Source organism: Salvelinus namaycush, chromosome 22 (genome assembly GCF_016432855.1).
Source record: "Salvelinus namaycush isolate Seneca chromosome 22, SaNama_1.0, whole genome shotgun sequence".
NCBI lineage: Eukaryota > Metazoa > Chordata > Actinopteri > Salmoniformes > Salmonidae > Salvelinus > Salvelinus namaycush.
The window spans coordinates 10018671-10041485 of record NC_052328.1 but is presented as its reverse complement, the minus strand read 5'-3'; the positions used below and the strand labels follow the sequence as shown (position 1 = coordinate 10041485).

Sequence of the window (22815 nt, the reverse complement as noted above, 5' to 3'; positions counted from 1 at the left end):
AAATCAGACACTGAATATCCCTTTGAGCATGGTAAAGTTATTAATTACACTTTGGATGGTATATCAATACACCGCGTCACTAGAAAATATACAGGCGTACTTCCTAACTTAGTTGCTGGAGAGGAAGGAAACCGATCAGGGATTTCACCACGAGGCCAATGGTGACTTAAAACAGTTACAGAGTTTAATGGCTGTGATAGGAGAAAAGTGAGGATGGATCAACAACATTGTACAGTCGTGGCCAAAAGTTGAGAATGACAAATATTAATTTCAAAAAAAGTTTGTTGCTTCAGTGTCTTTAGATATTTTTGTCAGATGTTACTATGGAATACTGAAGTATAATTACAAGCATTTCACAAGTGTCAAAGGCTTTTATTGACAATTACATGAAGTTGCTGCAAAGAGTCAATATTTGCAGTGTTGACCCTTCTTTTTCAAGACCTCTGCAATCCACGCTGGCATGCTGCCAATTAACTTCTGGGCCACATCCTGACTGATGGCAGCCCATTCTTGCATAATCAATGCTTGGAGTTTTTTCAGAATTTGTGGGTTTTTGTTTTGCAGCTGAATCAACTTTAGGAGACGGTCCTGGCGTTTGCTGGACTTTCTTGGGCACCCTGAAGCCTTCTTCACAACAATTGAACCGCTCTCCTTGAAGTTCTTGATGACTGGCAGCAATATCCTTGCCTGTGAAGCCTTTTTTGTGGAAAGCAATGATGACGGCACATGTTTCCTTGCAGGTAACCATATTTCACAGAGAAAGAATAATGATTCCAAGCACCACCCTCCTTTTGAAGCTTCCAGTCTGTTATTCGAACTCAATCAGCATGACAGACTGATCTCCAGCCTTGTCCTCGTCAACACTCACACCTGTGTTAATGAGAGAATCACTGACATGATGTCAGCTGATCCTATTGTGGCAGGGCTGAAATGCAGTGGAAATGTTTTTGGGGGATTCAGTTCATTTGCATGGCAAAGAGGGACTTTGCAATTAACTGCAATTCATCTGCTCACTCTTCATAACATTATGGGGTATATGCTAATTGCCATCATACAAACTGAGGCAGCAGACTTTGTGAAAATTAATTTGTGTCATTCTCAAAACTTTTGGCCACAACTGTAGTTAATTGACAGAGTGACAAGACGGAAGCCTGTACAGAATACAACATTTCCAAAATATGCATCCTGTTTGCAATAAGGCACTAAAATGTGGCAAAGAAATTAACTTCATGTCAACATTGAATGTCCCTGAGTGGCCTAGTTACAGTTCCGACATAAATCTACTTGAAAATCTATGGCAAGACTTGGAAATTACTGTTTAGCAATGATCAACAACCAAACTGACAGAGTTTGAGGAATTTTGGAAAAAAAAGGTGCAAATATTGTACAATCCAGATGTGCAAAGCTCTTAGAGACTTACCCAGAAAGACTCACAGCTGTAATCACTGCCAAAGGTGATTATAACATTTACATTTGAGTCATTTAGCAGACACTAGTATACAGAGCGACTTACAGGAGCAATTAGAGTTAAGTGCCCTGCTCAAGGGCACTGACCGATTGTTTTCAACTATTCGGCTCAGGTATTCGAACCAGAGACCTTTCGGTTACTGGCCCAATGCTCCTAAATGCTTGGCTATCTGCCATATCTGACTGAGGGGATTGAATATTTATCTAATCAAAATATATTAGGGTTATATTTTTCTAAAATTTTCTACAAATGTTAAAATAGTTCTTCCACTTGTACATTTGAGTATTTTGAGTAGTTTGCTGACAATGAATGACAATTAAATCCATTCTAATCCCACTTTGTAACAACAAAATTTGGAAAAAGTGAAAGGGTGTGTAGTTTCTTAAGTCGCTGCATCTTCATTAAACAATGCCTATGTATCTGCTTTTGGAAAAGGAGATGTCTCAGGCCCAGTGGTAGCCTAAATAGAAATGGGCAGATAGGATTGCATTTCATTGGTGTGTCTGACGTAGCTGTAGACATCAGAGAAGGCTGCGCTGAGACAGCACCTATCACTGACTAAAAGCACACATAACTCCTAGGTTATCTCCACTGCAGTCCTGGCAAACTAGGCATGGAAAACGTGACTTACATTGGCAGCATTCTAGTACTCTCCTTTAAAATTAGTGTCAAAGTATTTAGTTAATGACTCAGAAAGGGACCTTTTCTTTCCCCTTAGGCTTATCTAAAAAGGCATACAAAGTAAAAAAAAAAAAAAATACAAAAAAAATAAAAGATCTATAGAATCACAGTTTACTGAACCGGCACTGTTCATTACTTGGTTGTCAAGTGACTGTAGCCTACTGCATTCTTTTATTTCTGTCTATAGCTTTTTAAAATAAGTAGGCCTGAATAAACTAAACTACTTGACGTCATGTGATACTGTCTACGGCACATCAGGCTATAGTGACAAAGTCAAAAGTTTGCACAGTAAAAAAAGAGGGGGGGGGGTGAACTGATAAAGGTGTCGCAACAATGTTTCATACGTCACTGTTACAATGCAATTATGACTAACAACGTATCGCGAAGCAGATACTTACATAATCATTTGGTTACAAAGTATAATCATATGAGAGCAGTGTATCGAAGCCCTACCACCCACTAGACTAAATGTAGCCCTTTAAGAGCTATTATTAAAGATATAATTTCTTCAATAATCGCGATGATTTTCACTACCATAGGGTGGGAAGTGAACTCCAGGGCCATTTCTCAATGGAGTCAGTCTCCCGACCATAGAAATATCATTAATAGAACGGGCTAGGAACCTCTAATCCTGGCTATTTGACTAGTAAACTCATGGGTACACTTGCAATGGCTGCCTGGTATTGTGATGCAATAATTTCCATGGTAACAGAATGTTCATTCAAATGATTCTAAATGTATTTTTCTTTAACGTCAGTTGAGTTGCTTCAACAAATCACAGCACAAATGATTGATGGGCACACTTCCTGCTTTGCTCCAATGAGTACACACAAAATGGCTGTCAGTCAACCCTTATGCCATCACTGACTTGAATGAGGAGGGCCGTTCTATTCATTCTATTTCTGTGCTGACACCGATGGAAAATAGGAAATTATGCATAGAAACCTTACTATAAGGTCATAATAGCCTAATCACATACTAAACAATCAATTATGACACTTCTTTAACATTGTTTAAATGCAACCTATTAGCATACATAGGCTACTTCTACACAGTTTCAGATGGTATCTCATGATGTGGACAAGTCATCATCATCATATTCTAACACGTGTGCCCCTTGCATTTAATTTTCATACCAATATTGTATATTATGAGAATGTTTCAAATTGGATAAAGGTTTCCTTATTATTAGGCCAAACATACCTGAAAAGGCAGCATATTGTTGCTGTTGTCCGTCCTTAAGGCGTTGTCCTCCATCCAAGATTTCTGGGTGAGGGGACCAGCTCTCGGGAATTTTGGGGGTGCTATAACGTTGCTAGAATAGGGCTTTTTCATCGGGGAGATGGGGTTCATGGAAGAAGGCACCCCTACACCGACCCCCACACCAACCCCGACTCTTCGCGGATCCCTGCCTGCCTGGAGACCGCTCCATGGATTGGAGGCTGTGCTCCAAGTGGCATTTTGGTGATTATTCCAACCCGAAGATGAGGCAGGTGAAGAAGCCTTGCTATTCATGACAGACGGGTGACTGTAAGCGTTTCTCTGTGGAAAAGGACCGTGGTTGGGGCTAACAGGGGATCTCCGTTGCTGCGCTGGCTGGTGCTGGGCTTGCTGCTGTGGATGCTGAGACTGTGCCAAGCCAAGCTGAGGTGAGAAATTGCCTCCAAATACCGGATTTATGTGGTGAGGGAAGTTCTGGAAAAGCATTGTTCCGTTCACCGAAGGTATTCCTTGATTAAAATTGTCGTCCACGGTGTTCGTAGTTCCAGTAGACCAAGTGCTACCAAATGAGGGGGCCAGGGTGCCACCGGTTTCCTGCAGCTGATGAAAACTCAAGCCTGGCAGGATCGGAGACTCCATCGGCACTTTCTCTTTGTTGAGCGCTGAAGATGCTTGGTTGCTCACACTCGACGGGCTCTCATCTAATGTAGGGGGATCCGAGGGGGTCGGGGTGGAGGGAGGGTCTACTGCTGGATCTTGCTGCTGATGAGGTTGGGCTTTGTTTTTGTCCATCAGTAAATCATCCTGCATGGTTTGCTGAGCTGAAACGGGGAAAAACAGATTTATTTACCATTAAGAATGTCATAGACTAGGCTCTCTGTGCTGTTGTGATATTTTAGAGAGAACTCCGTGGGGAATTTTTCTGCTGCTGGAGGCAAATTAGTGATCACCCATTTAGAAAAAAATCAAATACTGCTGGTGTATTACAATAAAGTGCACTTCAGCAAGAGAATAAATAGTTTCACCCTTTCTGACGCCAGCGATCCACTCGGGTGTGTGCGGGAGATACACCTGGAGGACACCGATATTCACCATGTCTTGTTTCCTTTACCCAGAAACTCCGAACTGCAATGTTCAACTGATTCTTGTTCCTGTTTTTTCTCTCCCTAGAACCACCCCTATATTAATTTGCAAAAAATACAGCTGCTGCATCCTTCAAGGTTAAAGAGACACACCACCTTGACCCACCTACTCCATAGCAAAATTTACTTTTTTTTTTAGGTTTCTGTGACAATGATTGCTGCAGTAGCTATAAGAGATGATGCACTTAGGCTTTTTTTGCTTGTACTTTTTGTATGGCATTGGCCTAGTAGTAGCCAAGACATGAGCTACATGTTTAAGTGACTTCACAAAGCAGATTGAAGCTATTAGCCTATGTAGCACCCTAAAAGCATGAATGTTCTAGAGATTACGATAAGAGGCAGCTTCAATTACTGCATTAAACTTGGTACATTTTTCTGTCACCTTTTTTATATGCAGATGTTCTGAGTAGAGTGCAAATGGGTGCTATAACAGAGACTACCCTATATGCATATATATGTTCACAAAAGCCTAGAGGAGCAGTGTCGCGCTTCTTCTTTCATGCCTGCCTGCATTGATCAAAATAATAATTATATTATTTTGTTAATTTTATATTTTAAGGCTATCATAAACTCTTTCTAAAAGTTTATTCTGGACGGCCGTTGGCATAATTATAGACACAATTAGGCCTATCGCTGGTCATAAATGTACTCATATTAAAATCATTCTGCTTGCAAGTACACAGTCACCTTTGAATGAGTCAGGATACTGCACGATTTATTGTCCATTTTAATTATGAACCATTCGAGATAACTGTGGCCTAATAAAGCCACAGTGTGGTATGTTCCACTGGATATCATAAGGTGAATGCACCAATTTGTAAGTCGCTCTGGATAAGAGCGTCTGCTAAATGACTTAAATGTAAATGTAAAATGTATTTAGAAAGTATTCAGAATAGGCTAAAACGAATCCAACACAGTAGCCTGTCAAATGTTGAGCACATCATTTTAATTATTAGGTTTCTAGAATATCCTATTCCCAACAGGTGTGACGTAGACTTCTCGTAGAAAGTAAAATATTGCACAGCATTTTGTACACTGCTTAATCCATGTTTTCTCCTCGATGCATAAACGCTGCATGCTCATGGTCATCAAGTAACCAAATACGGGGGCAGTTAAACCAGCCTAAAAGAAAAACAATGCACCAATTTCGACAAACGAAAAAATCGTATTTTCCCGACGCGTTGGTTATACCAGACATTACATACATTCACAAGCGGGCTATTAAAAATTCGTATCCGACCCACCTAATCTACAACTGTACAGGTAACGTTATCACCAAACAAACACCGCAACAGCATGCACACCCGTGTCGGTTTTCTGTTTCACATTAAATTAAATTTACCTTTATCGTTCACCCTTTGGGACTCTGTAAATAACGCTATTTCTGTTTGCCTCGCCTGGGTTAAGATATGACAAATGAGTTACCCTTCGTGCGGAGGTAGTCAGCAGTTGCTTAAACAGCTGATCGACTGCGGCACATGGATGAGAAGGCTTCAGGGAAATGTAGTTTATTCTGTAACTTGTCCGGAATGCAAAGTTTGGTCAAAAAAAACTATTGTTTTGGTCAGCTTTTGTTTTGCATGTAGGCCCATGCATTTTTGCATTAAATGAGGCTAGTATTTAAAGAGGACTTTTATTGACTATCATCATTAACCCATTCATAACCGGTAAATAGGGTTAGTGTTCCCAAGGCCATATCTCAATGTTACGGCGCTTGTTTACGAGGCGGCGGCCTGTGCTGATTAGCTATCTAGCGTGCTACAAACACCTGTGTGTAAGCGTAAATGGGGAGAAAGTGTAGTTCATTAACTTGTGGCGAACACAGCATATGGAACTGTGCAAATCTGCTACAGTAAGTGCATCTGTTTTATTTGAAAGATTATTCCTCACTGATATGAAAGATAAGGGCCATACGTTTCAAACCATTTCGCAAGCAAGCAATTGGCGTTTCTAAAACCAGTAAAACACAGCGTCAGAATTGTAGTTCATAGACAGCCGTGGACGAAGCTAACTGCTGAAAACCAGAGAGGGAGGTTTTCGTGAGTTAGATGTAGCTAGCAGATAGTAATGGCTAATGTGATGCTCCATTAGCCGTTTAAGAAATAAGGCCCGAGGAGACGTGGTATATGGCCAATACACCACGGCTATACCTTATTGCTATTATAAACTGGTTACCAATGTAATTAGAGCAGTAAAAAATGTAATGTTGTCATACGTGGTATATGGTCTGATATACCACGGGTGTCAGCCAATCAGCATTCTGGGCTCGAACCACCCAGTTTATAATACCTCCTCAATTCCTGATTTGTAATTCAACAGTGTCTTCTAAACGTTCATGTCTAGTTGCAATGTGTCATTTAAATTTAGAAAATGCTACATTAAAAATGAGATCCATTTTTTTTGCTCCATTAACCATTAAGTAATCCAGCAAATAGTATGCCACTATTGTTTATTTCAAATTTTCACTCACTGATCGACAGGTGGGTGTCATGACATGCAGCACTTTGGAGTGGACACCCACCTGTCTCAATTAATGAGAATATTTGAATGAGATAAAATGGCAGAGTACACATTGTTGGATTATTTCATGGAACAAAACATTTAACTGAGCAATTTCTAAATTCAAACAATGCCCCTGCAACTAGACATGGAAGTAGAAGACATAGCTTGTCTTCCAAGTAGGAAATTAAAGAAGTATTGACAAGTTGGTAAAAAATTCTGTGCTAAACCAAATGGTATATCTAATAACGCTTATCAGCCGGCTGGAATAGAGTAGTCTGACTAGGCGATATTTTAATAGCTACATTAGACGAGGCTTCTTTTCTTCACCTACCACAGACCCATGTAATTAGGGGGGGGAAAATGTATCCCAGAACACATTTGCCCAATATCTTCCATAGCTGCTAAAACTGTTGAAACATTTTGCAGTCATTTTAACCAAGCAAATTTTGAGAATAAAGATACAACTGAGCCATGAAATGAGATGCACTCATATGCACTGCCCGAAGCTTGTGGCGTAATAACGCTACAGAACGCTATAATAAATGCAACCTACCGCAATACGAAGTATTCTGTAGCCATATGTGTATCTTCATGATGCTCGTCTTCCCAAGTAGGCTTGGTGCCTCTTAGGTAGGTCCGCCTGCACAAGTTAGAGCATTAATTAGATATTTATTTGGCAACATGAAGGAGTAAAAGTCAGGTCGGACTACATATCCCAGGCATCTTGTAACTGTGATTTCTCAGCCTCTGACGGGCTTGTTATTGTTGGTGACGTAATACGCATCAGAAGTTCCCGTGCGTTACCTCATAGAGAGAGCCAGTCAATTGATTCAAGCGGTCGCGCCGAAGCGTTAAAAACTAGTTTTTAGCAAACTATTAAACTGAAACCGTAGATGAAGCATCGAGTTGTAATGCAGTAGTTATGACTGCAAAGGAACTGGATTATAGTTCAAGTTTTAGCTAGTTCATTTCGGTTAGACAAGTTAGCCGGCTAGCTAACGTTAACCTCTTCGTCTTCGTGCCAACAGAAAAAGCCTCGCCGCTTTCAACAAGGCCTAGCTAGCTAGCTACCTAACCTGCATATGTAATTAATACACTCAACACGTTTGAGTGTACTGTTGTTTTACATTTATTGGCCACATGTCGGAAGAGAGCGCATTGGTAATGCAACAGAATTTGGACAGGTGAGTTGAGTTTACCTTCAGCTAGCTACCTAACCAGTAGCGAAGCTAGATTGTAACGTTAGTTGGCTAGCTAGGTGGTCCTTGGATTCATGGTTAATAACTTTACTAATTCTTACCTTGTGGCAAGTATTGTAGTTCAGCTAGTCATATGTTGCACGCTATAGTCATTGTTTCATGGAGCTAGGTAACTAAAACCATGTGTTTGGATCAGTGGGCTGGACCATCAACAGATGTGAGCTGGTGGGGGGTTCACGCGAGATATATATGGTCATATCATCACGCAACCTCCCTTTTTGGGCGTTGATTGACTACTCAGGGGACAGATTGGGATTTTGTAGTGTCAAGGTGGTGGAAAACAAACACAAATTAATTGCCTGTTCAAATGTAGCCTTTCATTAAGGTGTGGTGGACCTGTACTACTGCTTTGCCTTTCACACTAGTCAGGGATTGCCAGGGCCGCAGCCCAGACCTAGGTATGCTCCAGTCCTGAGTCTAATAACAAGATGCACATTTATTTTGCATGTGTACATTGAACATCTTACTCACCTCGGCTCACAATAAAACACAGCCTGGGAAAGAGCATACCCACCCCAGAACAGAGGTAAACCAGTTAAAATCTGAAGTTTGCCATAATGGCTGGTCTACTACAATATCACTAAACCCAATGTGAAATGCTAATGGTAATGCTGTTTTAAATTAGATTGTGCTGTTACATTATCAAGTTCAATATGAACTGGGGTATTTGTATTTATTATGGATCCCAAGGCAGCAGCTACTCTTCATGGGGTCCAGCAAAACTAAGGCAGTTATACATTTAAAAAACATTACAATACATTCATAACAGATTTCACAACATATTTACTGTGTTCCCTCAGGCCCCTACTCTATACCACATATCTATAACACAAAATACATGTGTGTGTATGTTATGTGTCTGTGTTGCTTCGCAGTCCCCGCTATTCCATAAGATTTATTTGTATCTGGGTTTTTTAAATCAAATTTTACTTGATGCGGAATAGAGTACTGTGTGCCTCCCATAAACATATTTCAGGATATTGAGGTAGCTAGTAATGCTGGCCTTAACACACAAGTTAAGAGACGGTTTTAGGTCAGCAGCGAACGTCCTAAAGAGGAAATGGACGATGTGGAATATATGTCCAAAATTGAGACTGAGTGGTAGGTTAGGCTATATTTTGAACTCACTCAGTGGCCAATTTATTAGGTACTACACCCATCTAGTACTGAGTTGGGCCACTCTTTGCATCCAGAACAGCCTGAATTCTTTGGGGCATGGAAACGTTAGGAGTGGAACTCTGTGGGGTCGTCTGCTGCAATCGCACATCGGTGACAAGGACAGACGAGGTGTGTGTTCCGAGATGCCGTTCTGCACACCACTGTTGTACTGCGCTGTTATTTGTGGCTTGCACGATTCTCATCGCACTGTTTTCTCCCACAGGACTGCCACTAACTGGATGTTTTTTTTTGTTTGTCCCACCATTCTTGGTAAACCTTAAACACTGTTGTGCGTGAAAAGCCCAGGAGGACAGCCTTTTCTGGGATACTGGAACCGGCACGCCTGGCACCGACGGTCATGCCACGCCCAGTCGCTTAGGTCACACGTTTTTCCCATTCTAACGTTCAATCGAACAGAAACTGCAATGCCTCGATGCCTGTATGCCTGCTCTATATAGCAAGCCACTGCCACGTTACTCGCTGTCTGTAGAAGCTAACCATTTTTGTGAATGGGGTGGTGTACTTAAACTGGCCACGGAGTGTAGATAGGCCTAACCGTGCAAACATTTTGATCTGGTATGTCAAGTTAACAAAACTGTTCTATACTCTGCTCTGCCTAAACAGGTGTGTTAGGCCTAGTTTTTAAACGTTTTGTCTAATAGGCCTGTGTAGGCTTGGGTCAAGTAAGTTAATTTAGCCATACTGGCTATTGTTTGTCAATGCTGTGGCTAATCATTCTCACCTCAGAGGCCATGGCAACAAGCTTGCTTGACCTTCAGAGAGAATCTGGTATTCACTATGAGTTAGTCATCATGGTGCTATGAAGATTGAAATGGACCTATCTGTAGCAGCCAGCTACTCTTCATTCCTAAAGAGGATGCTTTTCTGTCCTCTTTTTGCATCTCAAACAAACGTTACCCAAATTGTTATTTGGGGGATGTCATTCATTCACTTCATCAAAGACAAGTAATGTTACCATGTTCTAATAACCTAGAGGTTCTGATAACCTTCAGGTTCTATGGTTTGTCAGTGTTAATGCTGTTTATCTCAGGCAATCCCCTTTTAGACCTTAGCCTATGTCCTATCCTTGTGTTACCAATGTTTTCACATTGACTGGAAAACAAACTTATTGCCAAAGTTGTTGTATTACTTTAGGCCTACAGTACATGCCAATCAATACTCTGTTGTCTTTGATCAACGTTCCTTCAGTTGAAAAAAAGGGCCTATAACGTAGATTACTTTCCATAGAGGTTTTAGGCTAAACCTTGCAATCGAAGCTCATCTAAAATTTAGAGACCTGTGATGAATGCCGTGACTATGGATTGTGGTGGTGATCCAGAGGGAGTTATTGATTTGCTCCGGTTGTAGAGCAGGCCTGTTGTTTGTCTCCTGACCTTGCCAGTGTTTTATTTTCTGCTGTGGGCTGTATTTGCCAGAATGTCCCTGCTTGCATGCCATAAAGCAAATTCGTTAACTGTTTTGGGCACAACAAGTGAAGTGCACGGGTGAGTTGTTTTTCATTAAAAAATATATATATAATAATTAGTAGCCCGGTGCTAAAGCATGTGACATGGCACATTTCATCATTTGATCTTTTGGAATGTGAAAACATATATTTTTTTAGATGACAGGCCTAACTTTTGTGCAGTGGAAGGAAGCCTCTGCGATTGCTAAATGTGTAACAGCTCTGCATGCCGCTGCCTTGCCAGGGCTCTACGCTGACATTTGTTACAAGGAGCACTTGTTCTCAAGAAGAAAAATAAATGCACACAAAGAAAAATATTTGAGAAATTTATGTTAAGAATTTCCAGCAATTACAAAATACAGGGTTTAGAAGCACCAGAATTATATATTTTTTTAAAGATTGAGCCTAACCTACATTGGGTCTAGGCTTATATGAACCCTCGCTACTTTTCAGGCTCATCTCCTGAAGAATCTCCCTTTCTATGCTACCAAGTGTTTGCGTACTACTGGTAAAGTTACCACAAATATTATGATACGTATCATCTATGGTTACTAGGTTGTTAGTTAGCTAGCTAATGCTGTGTAACATGCCTGATCAAGGTTAGCGGCTCGCAAGTAATTTTAGAACGGCCCGCGACGTGGTTTATGCGTATAAAATGCGGTGCTGCCAATCTGTGATAGAAAGAAAAACACGTTGCACCGGTATTATGGGTCAACATTTGGACGGTTTGGGCTCGAAACAAGCTGTTTCTGGGCTCTACAGTGTGGCTGTTTTACTTGCATATGCGCCTAAATATTTTTCTGTGCCACCTGGCATTTTGTATTTAGAAATATTAAGGATTCTGGCTTTATCTCATTTTTCATTGTGCGCCTAACATGCTCTTTGTAAAAAAAAAAAATATATATATAATAAATAAATAAAAGTCAGTGTAGAACCCTGTGTTTTCTCTGTAGTAATGGTGCAAGCATGACGGTCATGAATCTGCGGCCGGTGTATTCTCTATGGCAGTCAGAGGTGCACTGGTGCTCCCAAATTAAAATTCCATGCTAAATATTTGGGGGCATATGCTCAGAGCAAAGGCATTAACCCTGAGTTTGTTTGAAGAAACCGATGGCAGGAAGATGTATGTCACGTTCCCCTCGTTTTAGGCGGTTGTGTTTGTTGCTCTTTCAGTGACAAACACAAGGCTCCACATGTTCTTGTCTGGGCCTGACACTAGCAGCTGGTTCCCCCTGCAATGCAGTGTTTCACGAATGGAGGAGGGAGACACTCGCACACACGACCTCCATGATTCTCTACCCTTTTATTTTGGTTGGGCATTAGCCATACTACGTTATCGTTTTCCGTTTCCATCTTTTTTTTCTGTAATTATGTCATACAATTCATATCTTGTAGACACTGGACAGCAAAATGTGATTTTGATATTCTGAAGCAGGGTTTCTTTAAACTTTTTCAGCCTGGGGCCCAAATGAGAAATTCTGTGTTTTCATGGGACCCAAGCTTATGAAAATATGCAACTATGCGTAAATATTGGTACATTGCATTACCCTTATGCCTAAAACAAATGCAATATAGACAAAAACAAATAACAATGAAATGAAATACCCATATAATTAGCTATTCATGTTTATTTTCTCCATTCTGTGTTTTAAAATACAGTAACTATTTGTTTATTCTGAACTGGAATAAACTGATCAAATCACACCGGTTGAAGTTTTCAACAAGCATGTCTATTCTGGACTCAGGTTTTGACAGTGCAACATGGAGGTCATGCTCAGCGTTGAGTCTTTCTGTACTTTTTTTAAAAGTATGTCAGAGTTAAGAATCCTGACTCGCATAGGTATGTGGTGCCGGACTGGATCAGAACATCGACTGTTTTCTCAGTCAGGCAGGAGACCACTTCCTGCTGTAGATTACCAACCCAGAACTGTGTGTGTTTGCCTCTAAAAGCATCTTACTTCAATCAGTGTATTCTAGTTCAGAATAAAAAAAAATACTTGTTTTTCAACGGCAATAGTTGCAATTTAGATCTGTTTACAACAATTTCTTCAGTAAGATGTACAGTAGGCCTGATCATTTTGTCTTCATCTGTATTTACTGTTACTTACGGTTATCAGTAGCTTGCTTTGGCTAACGTTACTGTAGCTATTAGCTGTGTACAAGGCCAGGGGATTGTTTGAAAGAGAAACTCACATCTGCTAGTATGAGAGAGTAATCCTTTATGACAACAATGCCTTGCTAGCTGACTGAGTTTTCCACTGTCGAAGCACTGTTTCCTGAAGCATTCTTCCCTGTTCTGAAGGAACTCCCTGTGTTTACCCTCATGCTGTGGATGTTTGGACAGGACGTGTCATTTTATTAATTTGTTCGTTTTGAGAAACTCATTACTAAGCACTTCCCTGCACAAAACACATTGTGGGCGCTCCTCGTTATTTCTCAAAGTTTGTATGAAACCAAGAGAGAAACTCATCGCTGTATTTTTAATTTATTTTACCTTTATTTAACTAGGCAAGTCAGTTAAGAACAAATTCTTATTTTCAATGATGGCCTAGGAACAGTGGGTTAAATGCCTTGTTCAGGACCAGAACGGCAGATTTGTACCTTGTCAGCTCGGGGATTCGAACTAGCAACCTTTCGGTTACTAGCCCAACGCTCTAACCACTAGGCTACCCTGCCGTCCCGAGGGCGTTTTTTTAAATTTACGTTTCATGACAATGGAGCTCAGTCAGAACTTGTGGCTAGCTTGAGTCAATTGATGACAGTGGTGAGTGCTGGCGAGTGGGAATGACAAGTCAGTGGCTGACAGCACATCATCTGCTGCTGAACGACAGCGCTACAGCGTGTGGGTCGCGGAGTGATCTTCAAGAAAACGGCAGAAAAAAAGTTCCTGGTTAACGGTGAAGCAAATCTCCCACTTGCGCAGCTGCCAAACTGAGCAGAGACCACTGCTAAGCAGAGAGTGCACTGAACAGTGAGTGCAGTTGTACTTGGCCAAATCAATTCGAGTAATCAATTATATACATTTACTCTGACACGTTGCGACCCACCATTAACAGGTCCACGACCCACTACTTTAAGAATGTTCTAAAGTCTTTGCTGTTGGTTGTTGTGACTCCTGTTTGAGTTTGGAACGATGAGATTCGGGGGGGGAGAGTCGTGAAATATGAGCTGTGGCTAGTCTTGTGGCTTTCCCTGGGGAGCGAGCATTGAAGGCATACTCATAGGTTTGGGTTAACTGGGTCCGACCTCTAAGCCAAACAGTAAAATATAGACTCCTGCGGATTCACAGTGTAACTTGGGCCAGTCTGACTGGAAACAGATGCCAAATGGCAAGTCCCAGCCTGACACTTTCCCTGCTGTTCGATGCAGGTGGCAACAATACACAAGGGTCATGGAGTATGCGCTTGATTGAGTAGAGGTAGGCTACACAATGTTGTTATGGAGTTAGGTTAGTAGTAGAAGACAAGTGTTTTGATTTGTCAGATTGGAGTAGGCCCAACCTAAGGATTTGTTTGGAGTTGAGGTAGGTCTAGGCTAGATGTTACTTGTTTGTTGTGGAGTAGAGGTAGCCCAAGCATGTTTTGTGTGTAGAATGTATTAGATGCAGACTGAGTCTATTTGTTATGGGGTGGAGGCACTAAGGCTGTCAGACATGCGGTTGCCCCCGGACCTTAACCTTCATTGAAGACCTTTTGTGGGCCAGGATCCGGTCGCCTGCCTTTGTGCTGCGGAACCTCCAGTTTTCCCACAGTCACGTGACCGCCGCTGAGTGAAAGGAGCCTTTGTGTGAGTGGCTCTGGCCCTTCTTAAAAAAACAGAAGCATGACTTGTGAGATGATGAGGTAAAACTAATCGTACCATCACCCTCGTCCTTGTACCGGACTGTGAATCACTCCATCGTGCACCCCATCTCTCAATCAAGTGCCTTTTCACTCCCCCTTTACCCTATATTGAGAAATGGTGCAAAAAAAAAATGGTTGTAGGTTAACTTAAATCATGGGAGTTGTTGCTGCGTTCTTGTTATTTTCCAGAGCCAGGTTTTCTTCCTGCTGGTTGTACACGAACACAATTGTCCAATAGTGCTTGGGTTGCTGTGTCGCAGTAGCAACATTCTTTCAGCCCTGGCAAGGAGTGTTGGGCTTGGAGTGATTAAATGCTGTCCACTACTAGTCACATCCCAAATCTCACACACAGACACGTGACATGACTTGAATGGCCTCGTTACCACAGTAACCTCCCGCCCTTAAAGGTGCAGCTGAACATTTAGTCTCGTCTGATATTTTGGTTAAAAGGCCAAGGTCACAAATGTTTTTATTGAGCAATATACCACATTACTTCTAAATATAGATGTTGGATGAATGTTACAGGCAGGGTCCTGAATGTTCTTCAGCTGGTGAACCTCATCTTGTGTTGGGCAATGGCAGCCGGTCTGGCAGTACTCCATGACCTTGGACTCATAGACTCTGCACTTTGGCTCTTGCCAGCCCTGTGCTGTCTTTTCCTCTTCTCAGTCTGATGTTAAGCTTGTTCCCTGCTGAAAGCTTTCATCCATTGGGTCTATAGGAATCTGTACTAGTAAAGCTGGTGTCAAGGTCAGCAGCGGCAGGATTAGTCTGTAGGACAAACACTAACTAGTCAGGGATTAGCCACGTTTGACTACTTTGTCTCCATCAAGACACACAAGGTACTATATCTACCCATCCCCCTCGTGTCAAGAGATCATGCATACTAACCTTCACACACAATACCCCCCCCCCCAACATACCAGTCAGTTACCAACACCATCCCCTCCAATTTAGACTTCTAGCTTTGCATAAACGATCAACTAAGCCTCCATAATATAGAGAACTACATTAGAAGTGATAAACACACCAACTATGACAGGAGGACACGGACCAAGCTCCAGTATATTTAGTTGCTCATGATGGAGTCATGGAAATATTTAGCAAAGGTGACTTACACTAGTTCCTGGTGCTGAGCTTGATGCTGCTGCATGCATATGTTGATGGGATCAGACGTTGTAGCAGCAGTTCTACGGGTTCGACAAGCCAAACCCAATTAATATCGTTGGTCACGAATGTTTGATCTTGAACAGAATTTACAGCATCAATCAACATCTCCCAATCAAAATTGTACTGCCAGAAGTACAGAAAAGAGTGGGAGTCTGTCCCTGAACAACTATCAAATCAATTTGAGTATTATTGTGTATTCTACGTAATGGCACAGTTTTACGTTATCACGCAATGATATCACAACGTCATTTAGCAACAACTCAACCTGCCTCCAGCACTTACCCTGAAAATTAGTCGGCAACACTGCAACCAACTCTCTTATTCCTGCCTCTAGGCAAAAATATACCCCCTACTCAAACTGAGTTCTGCTTTAGTTCTATCGTAAGAGTAAAACCAAACGTTCCAACTCTCTCTACTCCAAAATGTAAAAGTACCAGGTACTTCGCTAAGTTTATAACGTATGTCAGTCAATCCATAAGAATAAAAACATTTCGATGAACACAACTCCATCGTAATTATCTCTCCGTTTATAATTTAGATTTCATTGGATTTAGGCAACTGTCTCTTCTATGATTCAGTCGTATTTTAATACGATTCCATTCCCAATACGTTATTCCAGCGGACCATTTAGGCAAGACAACTTATTCCATCGAAATCGACTCGCTATTATTTAGAATGGATGAGTCTTTCAATTTAACCTAAACAAGCTATTCAAACGTTCAATTTATATCCTATCCAAACACTAACGACCGTATCTTTTCCAGGCAAAACATAACAATATTTGATTTACAATCCGAATGAATTTTAGTCTATTGGTGCATAGTCTGAGATGCGAACCCGAGTCTCCCGCGTTGTAGGCAAGAGTTCTAACGCTGCACCACCAACACTATTGAAATGACGACAACTCCTCGCGAATAACCCTATTTATAATTGTATAATTAGTCGTAAAATCAGTCACGTTCTACCGAGACGACAATTCCCAGAAACTTGCCCTAATTTTAAGGTCCAAGCGTTTCTCCAACGATGATTCTCCTTACTCTCTCTCTCTTCCTTTCCTCTCTTGACTTTTTTTTTTACTCGGTCATAATGTTTACAGGGAGCCTTACACTCCCGGACGACATGTCCTGTCTCATCGCAATTAAAACCTTTTCTATCCTTCTTGGTTAGACACTCTCGGTTATTATGTCCTGTTTTGTTACAATATTTACACGGTGCCTCACAATCCCTAGCAAAGTGCCCGCTCTGGCTACAATTATAACATTTATCATTATTTCTATCTGTCCCCTTTCCTCCCTTGCTGGAAGGTTTCCATCCCTTTTTGTCATTGTTTCTCTCTGCTATCTCACCTGGAGTAGCCATCAAGTATTCTGCTCCTCTCAACTTTTTCTTATTCAACTTAAAGCTCGCCACTAAACTTTCTAAATCTCCTAAATTCTTCCATGCCTGTATTCGGATGTATCATTCCTTCCACCGCTCTTTCTACATCTCTATGTGTCCTCACTCTATATACTTCTAGAATGGGTTCCTGTATGTGTTTATTCTTTCTGGAAACTTTATCTATAGAGGTGTCTTTCGATTGGACATTAGATCTCACCCGTGTACAATTATAAGCTATTTTCCAAGGGTCGTAAGCCCTAGTTAACGGCCTATTTGTTCCTTGGGACTTTTGACGTTAATATCTCGTATCTCACACCGCTATATTAGGTTTCTATCACAGAACCGCCAATATACCCTGAATCAGGTTTTGAATATTAGCTAGTTTACTCTGGTACTGCAGATACCCTAAGTTGTTTCGGACCTAAGTCGCTGAGGACTTCTTCTCTCCTAGGTGGCTCTACACCCGATTCCTATCTTCCAATTGTATAGATACTTCATTCCCTTTAAAACTTTTCTCTACACAAAATTCTAAAGATAGGTCACCAGGTAAGAATGCCTACTTCTAGAATTCCAAAGATCAATATCCAAACCATACAAGAATCAAAATAAATATTTATCTAAATGCAGTCTGAATGTCAATTCCCCAAAATTCGTAAATAAAGATTACTAACCTTCTCTTGTAGACTGGGAAAAGCAATGTATGTTGGATCTCGTCACCAGCTCTGTCGTGTACCAGTTCGCCACTGGCCTGAAATTAACCCTCAACTCAGAGGTCAGGTCTTTGTCTTACGGATCTTAGATCCGCCCGTGCACGGTTTTCAGCAGTTCCCTGGGGCGACAGAGGCAGATATTGAGATCCGGCTCGAAGGACCAATTGTTACAATAATTTTGTTCTCAGTTGTTCATAATACCCAATTGAATTAATTACTCAGCCTGAAACCCAGAATTTGTAAGAAACTGGTTGAAATGAATCAGGCGGAGGCCCAGCTACAATTGTCAGGAATGTTTATTTAGAGAGCTCTGCTTATCATTTCCGGTACATTGGTCTATATACCTCACATTTCGTCATAAACGTCCCTCCTCCTCTCAGATACAATGGCAACATAGTTCACAAGTCTTCTTCTCATACATTGTCTGCCATCTGTTATACAATCTACTACAAGCCCAAGGTCTCTCCCCTCCCTGGGTGGGGAGACTTCCATCCCTGTTATCAGTTTCACAGTGGTCACAAGTTGTCTGCCACAGTTCCTTGCCTACTAACAGTCCCTCTTTCTTATGGACAAACATTCTTCATCAGACAGAGTATAATTCTGTTAGTTATAGTTAAATGTATACATCATTTAGTCATTATTCATAAAAATCCCATAACAACCTTTGATTGGGATCTGTTTCCCTGTTTGTGGGTGTTTGAAGGATCTACATTTATAAGTGCCATTGCATTGAGCACAGCCATTACACTTATAATTTCCATCCAGTAGGGGCGTAAATAGAGGTTGTTCAGGAATATCTTGGGGTGGTATATCAGAGTGTACCAATTGGTCTCTGAGATTTCTGCCCTGGGAGAATACGACCAAGGGATGGTCAGAAAACACATTACCGAGACTATCATCGGATTTTAGAATGTGCCAATGTTTGTGAACAATTCCCTTAATTTGTTCAGAGCACTTAGAATAGCGGGTAGTTAGAACACAAGAATGCGTCTTTTTGCGAAACTGACATCTGCAGTACCAACTACAGAAGAGTCTCGTGGGTGTCGTAGCGCAAAACGGTCGGACGATACAGACTTTTGTCTCATGGTCTGACAAACACCTAACTGGGCCACCTTCCACCGCAGATGCGGATGATCGATGCTGTGGATTGAGCCTATGCAAAATTATATCTCTAGCTTAAATTGACAGATTTGTATGGGGATTTTTAATTTATGTTACTAAGATTGACGCACAGATTAATGGACATATACAGTGAAACAGCAGCGATGACATTATTTGACAAGTGTGGTCTAATTCAAACCAGTCTCTTGTTTCAAGCCTTTGTTGGTTATTGGTTCGCAGGCCTAATTTCTTTTGAGTTGAGACCTGACTGGAGCTTTTGGTCAGTGCCATTGTTTTGTTTGAATGTTTAGGCTGTAAAATTGGGCATTGGGACTGTTTTGTAGTGTTTGTCTTGTCGTATGTTCTAATGTTTGTAGGACTGTGTGTTATTTGCTGAGCAGGACCGAGCGAGGCGAAAGCGAGCCAGGGGTTAGGGTTTTGTGACGAGGATAGCATTTCGCCAGTTGTGGCTTGTCATGTGGAGGGGCAGCATTACGGGAACTGGAGCCAGTGTATCTGGGGGAGCACCCACGCTCGCCTTTGTTCCCCACGGCTGTGCTCCTGTGGAGACATCTGTCTACCCTTCCTCCTGTTTCATCCCTCTGTCTCTCTCTGCTGCCTCTCAGTTTAGGTTCTACTAATCTCTTTCCGCTGGGCCTTTGTTTCCCCCGGCCAGTCACAACGATATGCTCATGTAGTCAAAAGCTAGGTAGATTTTATAACCGAAAATGGCTACTCTGTGACTGGATGCTCTGTGAATCTGGATTAGGAATAACCTCCCCTGGGGTGGGCTATTTTTTGACCTCCCCTGATTTTAGGGTAGGAACCCAGCTACAAACGGGCATTTGACCCATTATATCCACCGTAGCTAACTGTACTGTAACCGTAGTTACAGGTAATACAAGAGGACTTGTAGTGCAGCAGGTTGTGGACAACCCAGCAGTGTGTCGTTTCACATTGTGGAGAGGAAATGAGTGGAAAGAGTCATAGTGGGAGGATGGATGAGGTTAATATGAGGATGGTAGAGCAGAGGAAGGAGGGTTAAGGTCAGACTCTGTTTCGCCACGTGGCCCCTGTTCCTCCGCAGGCCCACGCACCCGACCCCTAGGCTCCACTGAGCTCTCCCTCATGTTTTGTTCACCCCTGGAGGATGGAAAATCAGCCAGGTACTTACCTAGTTACCTGAGCAAGCGACCGAGACAGGCCTCCCCTGCAGCCTGGTAACAGAGCACACCCTGGGTTGGAGGATTATGACCGATGGCCAAAGATTTGCCATCCATTATTCAAGCCTAGTACCAGGCAGGTTTAATTATACATGATGGTATTATGGGATTTTGATCAGCCATGTTAGACTAGGGCTGGGCGATACAGCCTGAAAATCATATCTACATTTTTTTTTTTTTTTTATGGCTGAATATTTACGATATCTAGATTTTTGGGGTGTTATTTCTCTAATCTTTGTACAATTAAAGGTGAAATACACTATTTCAAAAAGTCAGCAATAATCTAATGAATTCAGTTCTTGTTAACTTATACCTAGGCTAAATACAGTATAAGCCTTCCACAACCATAAGACTCACTAATAATGTAATTATTTTATAAAAAAGTTTAACCTGCATTATTTTGTTGTTGCAGTAATTATCTGATCTGGCTTTCAAGTCGGTCTATGAAAATTTGCTTTTTGTTACAAATTTAATTAGAACCATGCATAATGCACATTCACTATTTGTAGCGGGCATGATAGAAAATTAACACAGGTCTCATGAACAATCTCTCAAGCACAAGCCCACTTGCTAGTGAGTAGCCAGAGTCTTTTTATTTAAAGTTTATCCAACTTGGATCTATTTGCTAGGTAACAAAGCAGAACAGTGGAATTGTTATGAACACACCCTTCTGACCGTCACCAACTGTTTGAACAGCATGCTAGCCTTTCCTCTTTGTAATTACTTCTATGCTTGCTTCGAGGCGAGTAACACTGAAGCATGCATGAGAGCATCAGCTGTCCCGGACGACTGCGTGATCACACTCTACGTAGCTGATGTGAATGTTGACCTGTTTAAAGGTCTTACAAGGCCGCAGGGCCAGACAGATTAGCAGGACGTGTACTCAATGCATGCGCTGTCCAACTGGCAAGTGACTTTACTGACATTTACAACCTTTACCTGACTGAGTCTGTAATACCAACATGTTTCAAGCAGACCAACATAGTCCCTGTGCCCAAGAACACTAAGGTAGCCTGCGTTTATGACTACCAACCCGTAGCACTCACGTCTGTAGCCATGAAGTGCTTTGAAAGGCTCGTCGTGGCTCACATCAACACCATTATCCCAGAAACCCTAGACCCACTCCAATATGCATACCTTCCCAACAGATCCACAGATGATGCAGTCTCTATTGCACTCCACACTGTGCTTTCCCACCTGGACAAAAGGAACATCTATGTGAGAATGCTATTCATTGACTACAGCTCAGCGTTCAACACCATGGTGCCCACAAAGCTCATCACTAAGCTTAAGGACCCTGGGACTAAACACCTCCCTCTGCAACTAGATCCTGGACTTCCTGACAGGCTGCCCCCAGGTGGTAAGGGTAGATATCAACACATCCGCCACGTTGATCCTCAACGCGGAGGCCCCTCAGGGGTGTGTGCTCAGTCCCCTCCTGTACTCCCTGTTTACTCAGGACTGCACGACTCCAACACCACCATTAAGTTTGTTGATGACAGAACTAGAGGTTGACCCATTAATCGGCATGGCCGATTATTTAGGGCCGATTTCAAGTTTTCATAACAATCGGTAATCTGCATTTTTGGATGCTGATTATGGCCGATTACATTGCAATCCACGAGGAGACTTCATGGCAGGCTGACCACCTGTTACATGAGTGAAGCAAGGAGCCAAGGAAAGTTGCCAGCTAGCATTAAACTTATCTTATAAAAAACAATCAATCTTAACATAGTCACTAGTTAACTACACACAGTTGATGATATTACTAGTCTAACTAGCTTGTCCTGCGTTGCATATAATCAATGCGGTTTCTGTTAATTTATCATTGAATCACAGTCTACTTCTACCTACTGCAGATTCAGTCTTCCCAGCCTGGTGCAGGTCTACAATTTTGTTTCTGGTGTCCTTTGACAGCTCTTTGGTCTTGGCCATAGTGGAGTTTGGAGTGTGACTGTTTGATGTTGTGGACAGGTGTCTTTTATACTGATAACAAGTTCAAACAGGTGCCATTAATACAGGTAACGAGTGGAGGACAGAGGAGCCTCTTAAAGAAGAAGTTACAGGTCTGTGAGAGCCAGAAATCTTGCTTGTTTGTAGGTGACCAAATACTTATTTTCCACCATAATTTGCAAATAAATTCATTAAAAATCCTACAATGTGATTTTCTGGATTTTTTTTCTCATTTTGTCTGTCATAGTTGAAGTGTACCTATGATGAAAATTACAGGCCTCTCTCATCTTTTTAAGTGGGAGAACTTGCACAATTGGTGGCTGACTAAATACTTTTTTGCCCCACTGTGTGTGTGTGTATATATATATATATATATATATATATATATATATATATATATATATATATATATAAAAATTGGCCGTTTTAAAAATCGTTATCGGCTTTTTTGGGTCCTCCAATAATCGGTATCGGCGTTGAAAAATCATAATCAGTCGACCTCTAGACACAACAGTGGTAGGCCTGATCACCAACAACGATGAG

General features: G+C 41.6%; 2 protein-coding genes across 7 annotated transcripts in view; one reads left to right on the top strand and one right to left on the bottom strand.

Annotated features, from left to right (window-relative positions):
• LOC120017539 (cytoplasmic polyadenylation element-binding protein 3-like) overlaps nt 1-7697 on the bottom strand; it is a 69439-nt gene extending 61742 nt beyond the window's left edge. Inside the window, exons 1-2 of one of the 3 annotated variants that reach the window (XM_038960367.1) lie at nt 7568-7697; nt 3353-4191 (exon numbers count right to left, since the gene is read on the bottom strand). In XM_038960367.1, the coding sequence (XP_038816295.1) occupies nt 3353-4191; nt 7568-7607 (879 nt within the window). In that variant the 5' untranslated portion in view covers nt 7608-7697. Of the gene's footprint in view, nt 1-3352; nt 4192-5854; nt 5952-7567 lie in introns of those variants that run through there. The other 2 variants (XM_038960369.1, XM_038960368.1) reach the window with 2 other exon arrangements.
• LOC120017540 (E3 ubiquitin-protein ligase MARCHF5-like) overlaps nt 6228-22815 on the top strand; it is a 54200-nt gene continuing 37612 nt past the window's right edge. For 3 of the 4 annotated variants that reach the window (XM_038960374.1, XM_038960371.1, XM_038960373.1), the window contains exon 1: nt 6228-6364. In XM_038960374.1, coding sequence (XP_038816302.1) covers nt 6297-6364 — 68 coding nt within the window. In that variant the 5' untranslated portion in view covers nt 6228-6296. Of the gene's footprint in view, nt 6365-7814; nt 8199-22815 lie in introns of those variants that run through there. The other variant, XM_038960372.1, reaches the window with a different exon arrangement.